At 38.0% G+C, this 13,940-nt stretch overlaps 1 protein-coding gene across 4 annotated transcripts in view; it reads left to right on the plus strand.

Moving 5' to 3' along the window:
- The window catches only part of LOC146440979 (putative acyl-CoA dehydrogenase 6), an 88,703-nt gene that overhangs the window by 52,290 nt on the left and 22,473 nt on the right, over positions 1 to 13,940 (plus strand). For all 4 annotated transcript variants that reach the window (XM_085050732.1, XM_085050729.1, XM_085050730.1 and 1 more), the window contains 2 exons: positions 6,106 to 6,235; positions 10,798 to 10,904. In XM_085050732.1, coding sequence (XP_084906858.1) covers positions 6,106 to 6,235; positions 10,798 to 10,904 — 237 coding nt within the window. The remainder of the gene's footprint in view (positions 1 to 6,105; positions 6,236 to 10,797; positions 10,905 to 13,940) is intronic.

Here is a 13,940-nt window from a genome sequence, read left to right on the forward strand (position 1 = left end):
GTAGCAAGTGTAGCTGTTGGAACTTAGTGATTTAGAATATACTTCTCTGTTTACTGAAGTGTCCTGTACAGCTTTTAACCCTTTTAAATTGTGCCCATACTGTCCTCAGCTGGGGCCAGGTCTGTGTGGGGCATTCATCTGCTTAGTGGCAGTATTTATCTGCTCAATGGTCAGCACTGCCGAGTTCCTCTGTGGTATTTTCCAGTGGTGTTATAGGATAGTTTTTATCCTTACACTGTGGGAGAAGTTTCTCCTTTATTTTGTAGCTCTGTATACAGCATAGCTCTGTCTTAATCTAAAACAGTGCTGGACAGACCCAATCACCTTATTCATCTCAGTAAATTTAATTTCTGTGGTGGCAACTGTGATCACTTCTATAGCAAGAAGGAAAAGAATACAGAATATAGGATACAGAAGTTATATTGCAGGAACACACATTTTGTGTTGTTAATTGCTCTTGGGATTGTACTTGTGCTGCTAACAATGGAAGGCAATCCATATTTTTCCTTTTCCAAGGGTTACTGGATCACAAGAGTGATATTAAAAGTTTGGTTAACAGAATAAGTCCTTACCTGTCTTAGAATTTTTGGATGAAATAGTATCTGTGACAGAGCAAGTACTGCAAGTGACTGCAATCTTTCTAGGATCAACCAAACAAAATCATGAAGCACTATAATTTTTCCTGGCTTGGGACAAACTTTCATTCCCACTGAGGGAGTTTGGTCTATCTGATGAAGGTAATCTGTTAAAAGGAACTTTGCATCTGCTACAAGGGTTTGTTTGTGTTGGAAGTTTTTTTGCTTGGTGGGTTTTTTGTTTTGTTTTTTGTGAATTGATCTGGGGGGAAAAATAGCCAACAAATTGACTAAAGTCGACTCACAGTGTTTCTGCTACACTAAATGAGATGTTTTTCCTCTACACCCAGCCAGAGAAGGCAGGAGGTGTTTTCTGAGCTTCATCATTCTCAACTTTTTAGAATGTGTTTATGGGAAATTGCACAAGACAGAGAGTACACCCTTGGTAATTCTTTGAATTCCTTCTATATAAAGCAGAGGAAAGGAATTGTAATATGGATTTCTGTACTGTCTTACCTGATGACATTTACAGTTATGTAGATTCAAGGCTCTTTGTAGTTCTCTGGAACTGAAATTCTCGAACCATATTTATGACAGATGAACAAGGTTTGAACACTTAAATTTTGCTTCTGTTGATTTAAAATTGTAGGCTGTGATTAAAACTGGCAATTAACTCTGTCATTCTAGTGTCAAATGTAGGAGTCTCTCAGACCTATATTCAAAATGGGACTTGATCCATGCTTTATTTGTCTTTCTAGTCACTAGAAATGAGAGCACATATTTGTTTTTTTCTTTCACTGAGGTAGGTGCCAATAGTAGAAATAACACTGAGTGATTTTCTTTGGTGTAGATATATTTTATTCAAACTTTGGGAACTATTTGAACAAACAAGCTTATATTATATAAGCATTTAAAATGGAGCATTGTATAGGGCTGTATTTTGTTATCACCATTCCTTTGTCCAGGCTCACTTACATTCTTAAAGCGCTCTGAGAACCACCTGTTTCACCTTGCTTCAACTCACTCACAGACCCTTTTCACCACGGATGTTGTCATTGCCAGTGACAGCTACTAGATGGGGTTCAGAAGCAAATTCCAAATGGAGACACTTGTAAACTTTTACCAGTTTTTGACTAGAGACTTCAAGCTTGTTTCGTCATTGAACAGAGTCATATTTGAGCAGGGATCCTGAACAAGCGGCAAGAAATTCTCTGGTCTTCACAAAAATGTAATTATTATATGGAAGACTTCAGCTTCTCATTTTCCTTTATGAGTCCTTCATCACAGACTTTCTTTGCCTTTATTTTTCCAACTGACCTTCTCAGCAGTATTTCTATTTTGACATGTCAGATCATGTCTTGCTCTGTTATTTCTGGTTTTGGGCATCATCTGTGCAGTCTGCCCTATATTCATATATAAAAGTCCTGATACCCTAAATTATCAGATTTAGTAGAATGTACACTTTCATCTTTTAAAAACAATGGGGTTTTTTTTAAATTCACTGTGTTCTTTTGGATTCCTACACCATTGCCAGGGTCACAAACATGGCATGTAAAAATTTGCTGGTCTATATAAAATAAGGAGCTTTTGTAGCATGGGAGTGTTAAAATAATATGGTGGTGGTGGTGGTGATTAGTAGAAATGCAGAGACCCAATTAAAAAGAATAGATTAATGTATTGACTATGGTTGATCTTGGCTAGCCACTAGCTCACACTCCCTCTTCAATAGGACAGGGGAGAAAATACAATGCCAAGGCCTGGCTGTTGAGAAAAAGTCAGGGAGACTGGTCAGCATTTACAGTCATGGTAAAAAGCAGACTTGGCTGGGAGAAAATAATTTTAATTTCCTGCCAATTAAAATAGATTTGTGTAGTGAGAAGCAAAGGCAAATTAAAACAAGATGTTCCATTGTCCTCTCCTGCCTCTTCCCGAGTTCAGCTTCAGTTCTTCATTTCTGAGTCACCTACCTCACTCGCCACCTCACATGGCATGGTGGGACTGGGATGGGAGCTTGTAGTCAGCCCACTGCACATCCTCTCTGCTATTCCTTCCTCCTCACACCTTTTTCTTCCTGCACCTCAGGTCCTGCCCATGGTCTGCAGTGCAGAATCTTTATTTATTTGTGTGTTCCTGTGTTCTCTGCTTTGAGTCTTATACTTTAATTGTCTTGTAAAAGAACCTGAAGTCTGACAATGGATAAGATATCATATTAAGCTATTTAACAGTTGGAAGTTGTGCTGTTATCACCAAAACAGAAACAATTTGAATGTAGCAGAGTTGCCTTTTTCTACCTCTTTTCAATTATAAAAGCAGTAGTGCATTAGACTAGTTTAATCTAGTTTGTGCTTTATTCTTTTAAATTTCTTGCAAATTAAAAATGGTAATGTAGCCAAACAATTCTCTAAAGGTCCCTCATCTCATTTTAAAGTTAAATGAAATATTTACCCCAGAAATGTTTTACACGTGAATATTAAATATAGTTATTCTTGATGTGGGGGTTTTTTTGGTGTGGTTCGGTTTTTTGTTGTTGTTTATTTTTGGGGCTTTTTTCTCTGTGTGTTTGTTTGTTTGTTTGTTTTGTAAAGCAATCAAATCTGGAATAGGTTTGTTGCTTTCATTATGGATTTTTCACCAGAAATTTCACCAAAATTTTCACTCCTATATTAGGCTTGATGTTTGCTCTTCTGAATTAAAATTTAATTAGCATTACATCATAGTGCAGATACTTCCAGGAAGTGGTGTTTGTTGATGAGACTGGCAAATATAAACCTGCTACCACCAGCATATTCCCTTTTTTGCAAATAAGAGTTATTCCAAAAAGAGTAAACTCTATTCCAAATAAAAACTAAACATTAATTCTGTAAACCATTCCCCATCATCACTGAAGGAGTGGAAATAAGAATGGCCTGGTGGTTTTGTCTCAGCTTAAGAGCTCATTCCCATGTCATGCAGGGAAATGTGCTGGGACCAGCCCCAAAATAGCTGACTGGAGTGCCAGCAGTGTGGCTGCATGCACCAGGCTGCCACAGGAGCTGAGGAAAAAATAAAGTTTCTTTGGTGCTTGCAGCCAGCACTGCCTGCTATTACTGCGTATGACGCTGCTGGCAGCCTGGCTCCGTGTGGAGCTCCAGTTCTCCAGAGAGATGGGATGCAACTCGACTAGCCATGGCATAAGTTACCCAAATTACTGCAGATATAGCAGCACAGTCTGCACTGACAAGTCAGTCTCCACCCTGATCAAGTATTTTGGGCCCAAAAAGACATTCCCTCTCATTGTCCATCAAACCACTCACATTTCTCCATGAAACGTTAGGTTCTTGGCTTCTGGAACAGAATGGATGAAAAATTAGGTGTGGTCTGATTAATGATTTTACCATTTGCTTCTGCCCTTCCTGCCTGCATCTGTGGTTGTCTCTTGAGTTATCTATCCCCAGATTATGAAATCTTTGGATTTTATCATCTCTTTGCCTGGCAGGCCTTCCCTGTCCGCCTCCAGCTCCCAAGGGCTTGTTCTGCTCCTTTACTCCCTTTGCAAGGAAATTCTTTCAATGTTACCCCTATAAAAGCTGGCCCTTTGCAGTATTTTGTTTTTAAAATGTATTGCTTAGTATTTAATCTCAAATGAGAGCTAGAAGAGTCTATTATGTGGTAATATACAATGGATTGAGGTATGGACCCAGAATGTCTGTAAGCTGTATACTTGGATAAAGTAGCCCTTCTTTGGGTCAGTTTGAGCATAGCATTCCTCCTGGGAAGTTACTTCAGTTAAATAAAAAAACTAAGGTTTTCATCTGTGGAATTTAAGTGAAAGATGGGAATATAACTGCCTGATAGATAAAACTAGAGATAAAATCAGTAATAGCTGCAGTTTGGCAATAGAAGTATTGACTGATTTTTAAAAATATAAAATCTAATGAAAAGCATTCATAATGTGCCAAAACTGAGGTTAAGTATTATAACTCTGCTGTAGATTCATACAAAATTAACAAAATCTCTCTCATACCAGTTATCTTTAAATAGTCCTGCCTTTACATGCCCATACATTCCTTACTGCTCCTCAGAGCATTTATTTATTGATGGGGGTTGTGTAAAGGCAAGGAAATTAGATTATCTGTTATGTTAAACACTTTTCTATGTTGCTGTTGTTTCATTGTGCTGCTTAAGCTCCCAGTGAAACTTTAATTTTGTGTATATTTTTAAGAAACATTCTTTTCAGGCAAAAGTTTGGAAAAGTAGCCATTTTTTAATTTTGACAGTCTAGACTATTCAGTATGACCCAAGGAGAAAGGTGTTTTTAAAACCAAACTTTATGCTTAGCCTTTTATGTTTTCCTTTCAGCAGAGAAAGGATGCACAAAGATAGTTTCTGTGGGTTAAGGAAACAGATGATAGCATGCAAAGTCCCATGTTTATATGCACTGTGGTGTTTTGACTTTTATTTAATGGTGTTTTTTGAAAACTTCAGAGCAGGTCATTAGAGGGGTGTAGTCAGTTTTTGAGGTCAGCCAGTAAAAACAGAAGAGGGTCATCTCCCCCTTATTGTGTGTGTGAGGGGTGAGGGTTTGTATGTATTTATTTGAAAGTTTCTTAGCCGCTCTTCAAAGGAGATAAAGAAAAAAAAAGGCAATGTTATCTAATCAAAGCTTCTCAGTCAGTTAATGACGTCAAGCAGTAACCTTCACTTTCTCACCACATTTCCTTTGGACTATAACCTATTTAATACAGCTAAAAATTACCTCATCCATCACAGCAATGTAGCCCTTTTCTGTGCTTCACTGTGTGGTGGGTTTATCAGCACCAGGCATGGGAATGAGGTGAAGAATAATTTCCTCTTTAATTGAATTTGCAGATTGGAATGTGGGGGTGGAGAGAGGGAGAAATGACCTGTACTGGCACTGAGCCAGCACCCATGGTTGTCAGCCCCTGTGAACAAAGAATGCTTTAATCCCTGCATGGACCAGGTTCCAGGATATGAAATACACGTTTAGTTCTGTAGTTGTGTCTAACGTGAATTTGGAGCTACGACAGTAATTTAGCATAGAAACAGACCTGCATGTGGTCTCACTCCGTGTTGACTCGACTGCTGCGTCTGAGAAAGGTGATTGCATTGTGGGATGAGAGTAGGTGTCAGGTGTTATCGTGGGCAAATAAAAGCTTTCCTTACCTTGTGGTGTGGTTTGTTCATAAGACCTTGCTGTTGCAAAGAATAATTTTGCCTTCTGATGTCATTTTCAGCAGCATGTTGCTTCTTCCTGCTGTTTCCAGCAAAAGTAATGAGGCTACTTAGGATATTCAGAAGCGACCTGATGTGCATATGGGTAATTAGAGCAGGTGTAATTCTCAATTCAGATCTTGTAAAGAATAGTGTGGTATTGCTTTTGTGAAAGGAAAGCTGGTAATTTTCAAATACTTAAAAATTAGCAGTTAAATTGCAGTTGGCAAGTCCTTGCAGTAGCAACATCTTTAGTTGTTGTTTTTCTTGTTGCTTATGCCTGTCGAACATGAGAATCACAGATTTGTTTTGTCCTCAGAATATGGCGGCATGGGCTTGGACTTCTCCTATAATATTGCAGTGGCAGAAGAGCTGGGAAATATCCGCTGTGCAGGTGTTCCTATGGCTGTTGGAGTGCAAGTTGGCATGGCTACTCCTGCTCTTACAAGGTAATTTTCAAAAAGTTTGGTTTAGCCTAAAACCCAAATTGTCACAAGTAGAAAAAAACAATACTGTGTAGACTTACTGTCTAGTTGCTCTTCAGTAATGCTTGAGGAAAAAACCTGCTCTCTACTTCTATCAGACAGTTTGGTTTAGGAGAGAAATTTTTTTTTTTTTAAATTTGTTTTTAATGCCAGAGTATTATATATTAAAACATAAGCCTTGTTTAATAGTACATGGTATGTTTACAAACACAGAACCTTGGTGCCACAACCAATTAAACAATTTTAATTCCAGAATCCAAATTGCTCATTTTTGTCTTTTTCTTAGCCTGATATCCCAGTGCAGTAATACTAAGGATGCATTTAGTTGTAATGATTAGGATCAGTCTAATTCAATTTTATAATTTACTTGCTCTTTTTCTTTGTAAGGTGTCAGTCCTAAAGTTGTAGCACATATATCAAGCTTCCTAAATATGCCAATTCTAGGCAATTAAACATTTTTCTTTTTCTCATCAGCTATGTCAGTGTTCCTGTTTTAGTCACTTGCTGTCATTCAGGCTCCTGCACTTTCTCAGTCTGTTTGCTGGGGCTTTTCTTCCCTCAATAAAAGAGACAGTTACCAACTTCTTAATATAGTAGTTCCATAGATATTGGGTGTCATAACAGCAGTTTTTAAAACTAGAGTGGGGCAAGAGGCTGATTCAGTAGTTTGCCCCTGGAATATGGATACACCTAAAATTCTGGAAGATGAGGGTGGGAATTAAAATAATTATGTTGAAATTGGGAATTTCTCTGCACTAAACAGATATAAAAGAAGGAAAATTTTACTCAGAAGAACATTTTAGGGATTTTCTGGTAGGTTTGAGGGGGTTGTTTTGGGGTTTTTTTTCCCATTTTGAATGCAAGTGCCTGTAAATCTACTATAGAGTCTGGAATATAAGCTCTATTCCTTTGACATCTGTTTCTCCCGCTGCATGTGTGACTTCAAATGTCTCATCTACAGAAAATTTTTCTTTTTTTTTTCTTCTCCTGCGTGTAATACACCAAAAGCTTGCTGAATGCATGGAGTTCAGTATGTCTGGTGCAACAGTAGCTTACTTAAGTCCAACTGAGAATAAAAATAGTATTTGAAAAGACTTCAGACAGTACTACCTTGCCCTTGGCCCCGTGACAGCCTTTTATTCAGGGGTTTAAAGAAAACCTGTGAGTAAAAGAAAATGGGATTTTGCTCCACTGCAGTTTTTTGGCCTCCTATTACTCTATTCTGCTGTAGTAAAACAGTGACGTTATGTATACCTGTGCTAGTGAAATTCTACAGTGGAAGTTCTTGGAAAATAAGCATGAAATTGTTGTTAACTTGATGAAATCTGTTAATTGAATTTGTATCTGCATTATTGAATTTTTCCTCCACTGCTGGGTCAATTCCACTGGCTATTTATACAGTACAATGCCCCCTCTCCTCCCACACCCTTCACATGGAAAAGTGAAACTTGGTAATGAAAAGAGGAAGCTGGTTGCTGCAGGAAATTTTGCATGGGAGCATCTTTACTTCATGCAGTATAGTGGGAGGGCCAACTGCTTGTCCTGGGTCATGGATTCAAATAGCATCCATGTCCTGGATGGTTTCCTTAAAAGTGTCTGTGAACTGTGGTGACTCTAAACCATTCTTAGAGATAAATCACGTTTTGTATCTTGGCTATATGTTGTTGCACAAAGCAAACAATAATATGGGAATCAACCATCATTCCCTAAAAAGAGCCTCTGGAGCTCTTTGGTGGCTTTCATAAGTGTGGGCTTTATTCAGCATTCACCCAGCACATATTGAGTGTACCTGCAAACTGACTGCATGAATGTGATTCCTGCAATTCCCAGAATCCCCTAAATGAAGCAAGAGGGCTTTCTAAACTTAAGAGCTAAATGCAAAATACTTTGTCAGCAGTGATCTGACCTTTGATGGTTTGGAACGTAACTTTTTGCCAGGTCTTTCAAATTAATTCAGATATAGTAATTCCCTTGCTTGTTTACAAATAGAATGGAGAAAGCAGCTCCTAGCTGAGGCAGGGAATGAGATGCATTTCCCAGAGCTTATAAACAAACCTGTAGGGTGTCATATCCGTAGTGATACCACATCAGTGTAGAGATGTTTATCTCAGCAGTAGGCAGGGAACTTTCCTTCACTTTTTTTTCCTGTTGTTTATAGGAAAATAGTTAGGATAATGATGATTATTTAGTGGAAAGAGAGTGATTTTATATTTCATCTACTCACTCATTACTGATTCTTTCTCTACCCTCATTAATAGCATACCTTGGAATTAATTTTTAAAAAGTTAGTTTTATTTTCTGATTTATCTGATTTATTGTTTGCTGTGAAGGAGAGAGGCTGCAGCTGACTATCAGAATGTATAAACAGAACTGTGAGGATCACAGAAGTGTTACATCTGTATTTTGCCATGGTTTTACTTTCCTTTTACCCTCTAGTTACAAGATTGTATACCACTGGAATTTTTTTCTTTGTTTTCATGACATTCCACTAATGTTAAGTATGGTGCAAGAAATGGTGGATCACTTCCATGCAACTCAGTGTCAGAATCTCACACTTGGGATTTCTGTGTTACACAAGATCAAGATGATTCATTGACTGTAGACTTGTGTGTGTGTGTGTGCATGGATACCCGAATGCACAGAAATATATTTTAGAGTGATGCTAAAGCTGCACAGTTAGTCACACAGGAAATTGTGCTCTGAGGTATGGCCCAAACCAGAAAGCAGAATGGTCAGGTCTGTCTAGAGCCCCAGAGCGTGATCTCCTTGCAAACAGAGTTTTGTAATTCTGGAGCTGTTAAACTGGGAGGAAGTGGATATTGCATTTGTGAGCTTTTTCTGAGATACATTTAAGATGGGTAGAATTTTACATAGATAATTTAGAAATTACATATTTATAACACAACATCTAGCTGCTGAGCAAGAAGCTAGCTGTCTCCTGAAAGGCACAGAGACCAATCATCTTCTGAAGATAGTGTTGCCTGACTTTTTTTTGATTGCGAAATAACTTCTTCTGTAATCTTGTTTTGGAAAGAGCTGAACTGTTTTCTGGAACTTAAAACAAAGACATCAAACAAAAAATATTATTCTAAGAAAAGTTCTTGCTGTGAAAATCCTCTGTTAAAGTGCTAAAGGTTAGCAATGTTTCAAGCATTGAAAGGCATTGCCAAAAATCACCACTATCTGCTCTCATAATCTGATTTTCCATGTTGTTGTTTGGGTATTTTTTTGACTAATGAATGTACAGCTAGCCATACTTGATCATTTCCCATGGAAAAATTTTAAAAAATTACACTGCCTAACCGACATGGGAACTTCGTTCCAGTGTGCTAGAGTAAGGAGTAAGCACTCCAGTCTTGCTTCTTGTATTTATTTGGGATTGCTGCTGTGATTTTCAGCAAAGACAGGACTAGGAATTGAGCTCCTTGTGTGCACTGAGTGGAAGTGTCTGCCAGATCCCAGTCTGTTCTCTGGCTGTCCCATGTCCTTTTTTTCAGGGTTGGTTGGAGGGGACAGCTTAGTATCAGCTTGAGTGGCACCACTGCTTTGGAAGGTCTGGGACAATGTTTTAGAAGGAAACCTCAGCAAGCCTAAGGAAGTGAATGGTGATGCTGACCTGAGAAACCTCATACCAAAGAGAAGGCTGAGGTGGAACTTGACTTTTAAGGATTCCTGGACATGGAAGACGTTTCACGACCCAAGGAATTTTTCGGTCATACAAGAGAGGTTCAAGAACTAGACCATGAACTCACCATTCACACTGCAAGAAGAAATCAGTTAATATTAATTAGGACAAAGTCAAGCATGAGATGAGATGAGATGGACCATGTTTTGAATGGATGGAAGCTGCTAAACAATGGGAAAACAGCATGTGCCTCTTAACTGAACTGAAATACAGCCAAGTGAGATTTTTGTGTTAAAATACCATCAACATTTGGCTGTTTCCCTTGTTATTTTTGTGGAGATAAAAGAACAGATGAGGAGAAGCATTAATGGATTTTACTGTGTAACTTAAATGCAGATGTGAAATATAAATTATTTAAATACAGATATTTGCAGGTGGTGGTCGTCACATGTCATAATTTTTCAGTCACCACTAAAGCCTGAAAGAGAGCTGGTGCAAAAGTCAGAAGATAGACAGGGAGCAGGTCCTCCATCCTGGCTGGCTGCAGATTGGTGCAGGAGCATTGAGGGGAGCCCTCAAGGATTATGCTTATTTAGATCTGGAAATTTTAAAGCAACAGTCATAAAGATAGATTTTTGGCATCTAAACCACATGCTTCTGTGTAAGATGCCTGAATACTTTTTAAAACTTGTTTGAAATAATTGTGACTGCACTCCTGGTGAAGACTCTGAATCACAGCTTTGGAGGGTATGTATTCTATCTTTTGGCTCTGGGACAGCTTTTACCTGGTCATATGAAAATTGATCATTGTGTGGGTAGAATAAAATTTGTAACTAACTTCTAAATAAAAATTTACCTCATGAGCTTTTAATATCCTATCTTTTTCATTATATTGTTGCAGGTTTGGTTCTCATGAGTTAAAAAAACAGTTCCTCCTCCCAACTATTGCCGGTGATTTTGTGGCTTGCTTGGGAGTCAGTGAAGCTGGGGCTGGGTCAGATGTTGCAAGTAAGTTAACCTAGCAAACTGCTAATTTTTGGCAGCCTGATGTTTTAATTGAAAGAATCTGTTTTTCCTGACCCTTCACTTTGCCCCCATCCTTTGTAAGAAAGAAAGGGAAGGCAAGTCTGGTGTGGTAACATTCCAGCAACATAACACATGCTTCTCGCGCATCCAAAACCAATCAACTTTAACATTTTTGTCAGGTGAATCAATGGAGTAACCTTGTACAGGCTGAGCACAACAGATTAATGCAACTTTTACTCTGGCCCCAGTTTTCTTCTAGTGCTGTCCTGCTGCTGCCTCCCCTGCTCTGTCCAGGCTCACCACTGGCAGGAACACTCCAGTACCTCATTAGCTGCAAAGCCACTGTCAGTTGTGCAACTCCAGATGTTGTGACAGGGAACAAAACCTGTTCAGCTGTACTAAAATTTCCGCTGCCTTAACACAGACCTCTCCACTGAATGGGGGCAAACTACAGAGCCACTCTGTTCTGAAAATGATGGCATCACTTTCACAATGATTTCCTCTTGCTCATCCTTACCTCACCTCAGCCCCTTCTGTGAAGCAAAAGTATCTCTTAACTGTTGATTTCTTTATTTAGAGCTAATGAAAAATTTGTGATGGCAAATCTATTATCTTTGGGATTTAGTTACTTTGCATGCAACTATTTTTGTTGGTTTAGTGTAAGAATATGTTTAAAAACCTGGACAAATGAAACTATTATTCTGAAGTGCCTGAGGCAGTGGAAACTTTGGACAATTAAATCAAAACAGATATTGCAGAAAAAAAAACTGTGTCTCCTCTGATGATGAATCATGGACTTCATGGAAAAGGGAATGATAAGTGGCCACTTTTAGAGGTTTAGTTATTGCACAGAGCATGGCTAAGTTGAACACATTGTGCTCTTACAAATTACTGAGACATCTTCTTGCAAACTTGCCAGGTGTGGCAGATATTTTTTTATTCAGGGAGCCCTATGCCCATTTCTGTGACAAAACTGCTGTTTGTTTTTTCAAGGCAAAGAGATAAACATCCACTGCTCAAGCAAGGGTGCAGCAGGTAGATTTCAAGAACATTAATGTGGATCATGAAATAATGGGGCTAAATCTTCCTGCATGATCCATTGCTGTTTTACTTTCCAGGTTAATTGAAATTGTTCATAAGAAAAATTCCATCATTTTATTAGACTGGTTTATTAAACAGTACTTATTAATAATACTTAATAATTAGAAATAATAAATATATAAGCATTAAATTTCAATACTATTTAAATAATATAATTTCTTACTATAATTAAAATTCTAGTTAGATGTAAATAATAAATCCTATAATAATGCTTAATAATTTACTTATTAAAGTAATTAGAAATTTGAAATTTGCTAATGTAGGAAATACAACATCATTTATTTTAATGAAGGCCTCTCTAGTTTAATTAGATGATTATCAGAAATGTCTAAATATGAATTTAATGTTTTTGATGCAGTGCTTCAGATAATAAGTAACATAAATATTCCTTCAGCAGCATGTTGTTTATCATCTTGTTAAAGTGGTATGATATACTTGAATTAATTCAGTTAAAAACCAATTTGGAATCAAAGAGTATTATCTAATGAACCTATGCTGTAGCTTGGAGACACACTGCAGGATGAAATGACAATACTTTTTCACCTGTCCAGGCAGATTTGATCCCTGATATAAATGCTTCTATAGGGTAATTAAATGGACAATGGTGTGAGCAACAACAGCTCGTGTTCTGAGCTGCACCATTTTGCACCATCTCCAGGTGGCCCAGGTGTAAAGTAGACTGAGCTGTGTGAAACTGCACTTGGTGCTTCCTTTTGTTTCTCACACTGTTGGGACATTTGTCTCCTTTAGAGAAGTGAAGAGTCATAACAGCTGTTCACATGTGAAGGCTGGGGACATGCTTCTGCCATGTGAGCCAGTATATTTTAAACTGAAGAATGACCCAGACTAAAGTATCTCTAGCATTTTTTCCTGACAGTTCCAAAATTACTGAAGGTGATATGAACACAGAAGACAAAAAAATTGTTTACATGAGAACTGAAAGGTGCCTCAAATGAATTTATTCAGAATTCAAAAAAGGATAAAAAGGAAGAACAAAAAGGACTGTGTACACAGGTCTAATACAAAATTCATGTCAATTTGAAGGAATTTGAAACCTGTCTGCTTTCAAATGTAGTTGTTCTGTATTGTCCATAGTATTGACTGTGTGCCTCAAAACTAGCCCAGAGTTGGCTTGAGAAGAAAAACAGTACATTTGGTACAGAAAGTGTATTTAATTTCAGGATTCTGGTACTAAAATCATAAACATTTGTGTCAGTTTTAGTAATATTGTCTCATTCCATCTCACTCCAGTTCCACAATTTATGGAATGTTTTGCTGATAGTCTGTGGGGATATGTAAGAACACATCGGAGAAGACACTTCTTCTTCAAATTATGCCCAGGCAACTTTCCTACTAATACTGTTCATGTCTACCTCTTCAACATAGATATCCTGCCCTGTTCTGTCCCAGTGGAATCCAGCCTTTCTGCTTCTCTGGGTTGAGGCTGTCTTTTCTGACCATAAACCCCTAGAATTTCACATAATGTCTACAGTGGCACAAATACTTTTCCAGCCCTAATAGAAGTATTACTCTCCAATATGTGATGTTACACAACAGACTGCAAACTTGTGAATCCTGTGATTAACTATGCATCATCCTCATTACCAATTTGCTATTGAAACATTTGCAGGATTTAGCAATCACTTTTACAGCTTCGTGTCTGAGTACTTGTACTTGCCATGTTGAAGTTGACAACTCGAGATCATTCCTCTCTTGTTGGGCTATACTTCATTTGTCTGTGTTGGTGATGTCTCCCAAGTATGTGTCACAAACAAATTTAACTAGTGTATTCCTCTCATTTTAAAGATCATTATGGAAATACTCAGTAGTTTTTGTCCAGAGGCTGATATCCAAGGAGGGGCTTAACTAGTACCCTTACTGCACATCAGAACTTTCTCTTAATGCAACATGATGCAA

The sequence above is a fragment of the Lichenostomus cassidix genome, chromosome 2 (assembly GCF_008360975.1).
Source record: "Lichenostomus cassidix isolate B80296 chromosome 2, HeHo_3.0, whole genome shotgun sequence".
NCBI lineage: Eukaryota > Metazoa > Chordata > Aves > Passeriformes > Meliphagidae > Lichenostomus > Lichenostomus cassidix.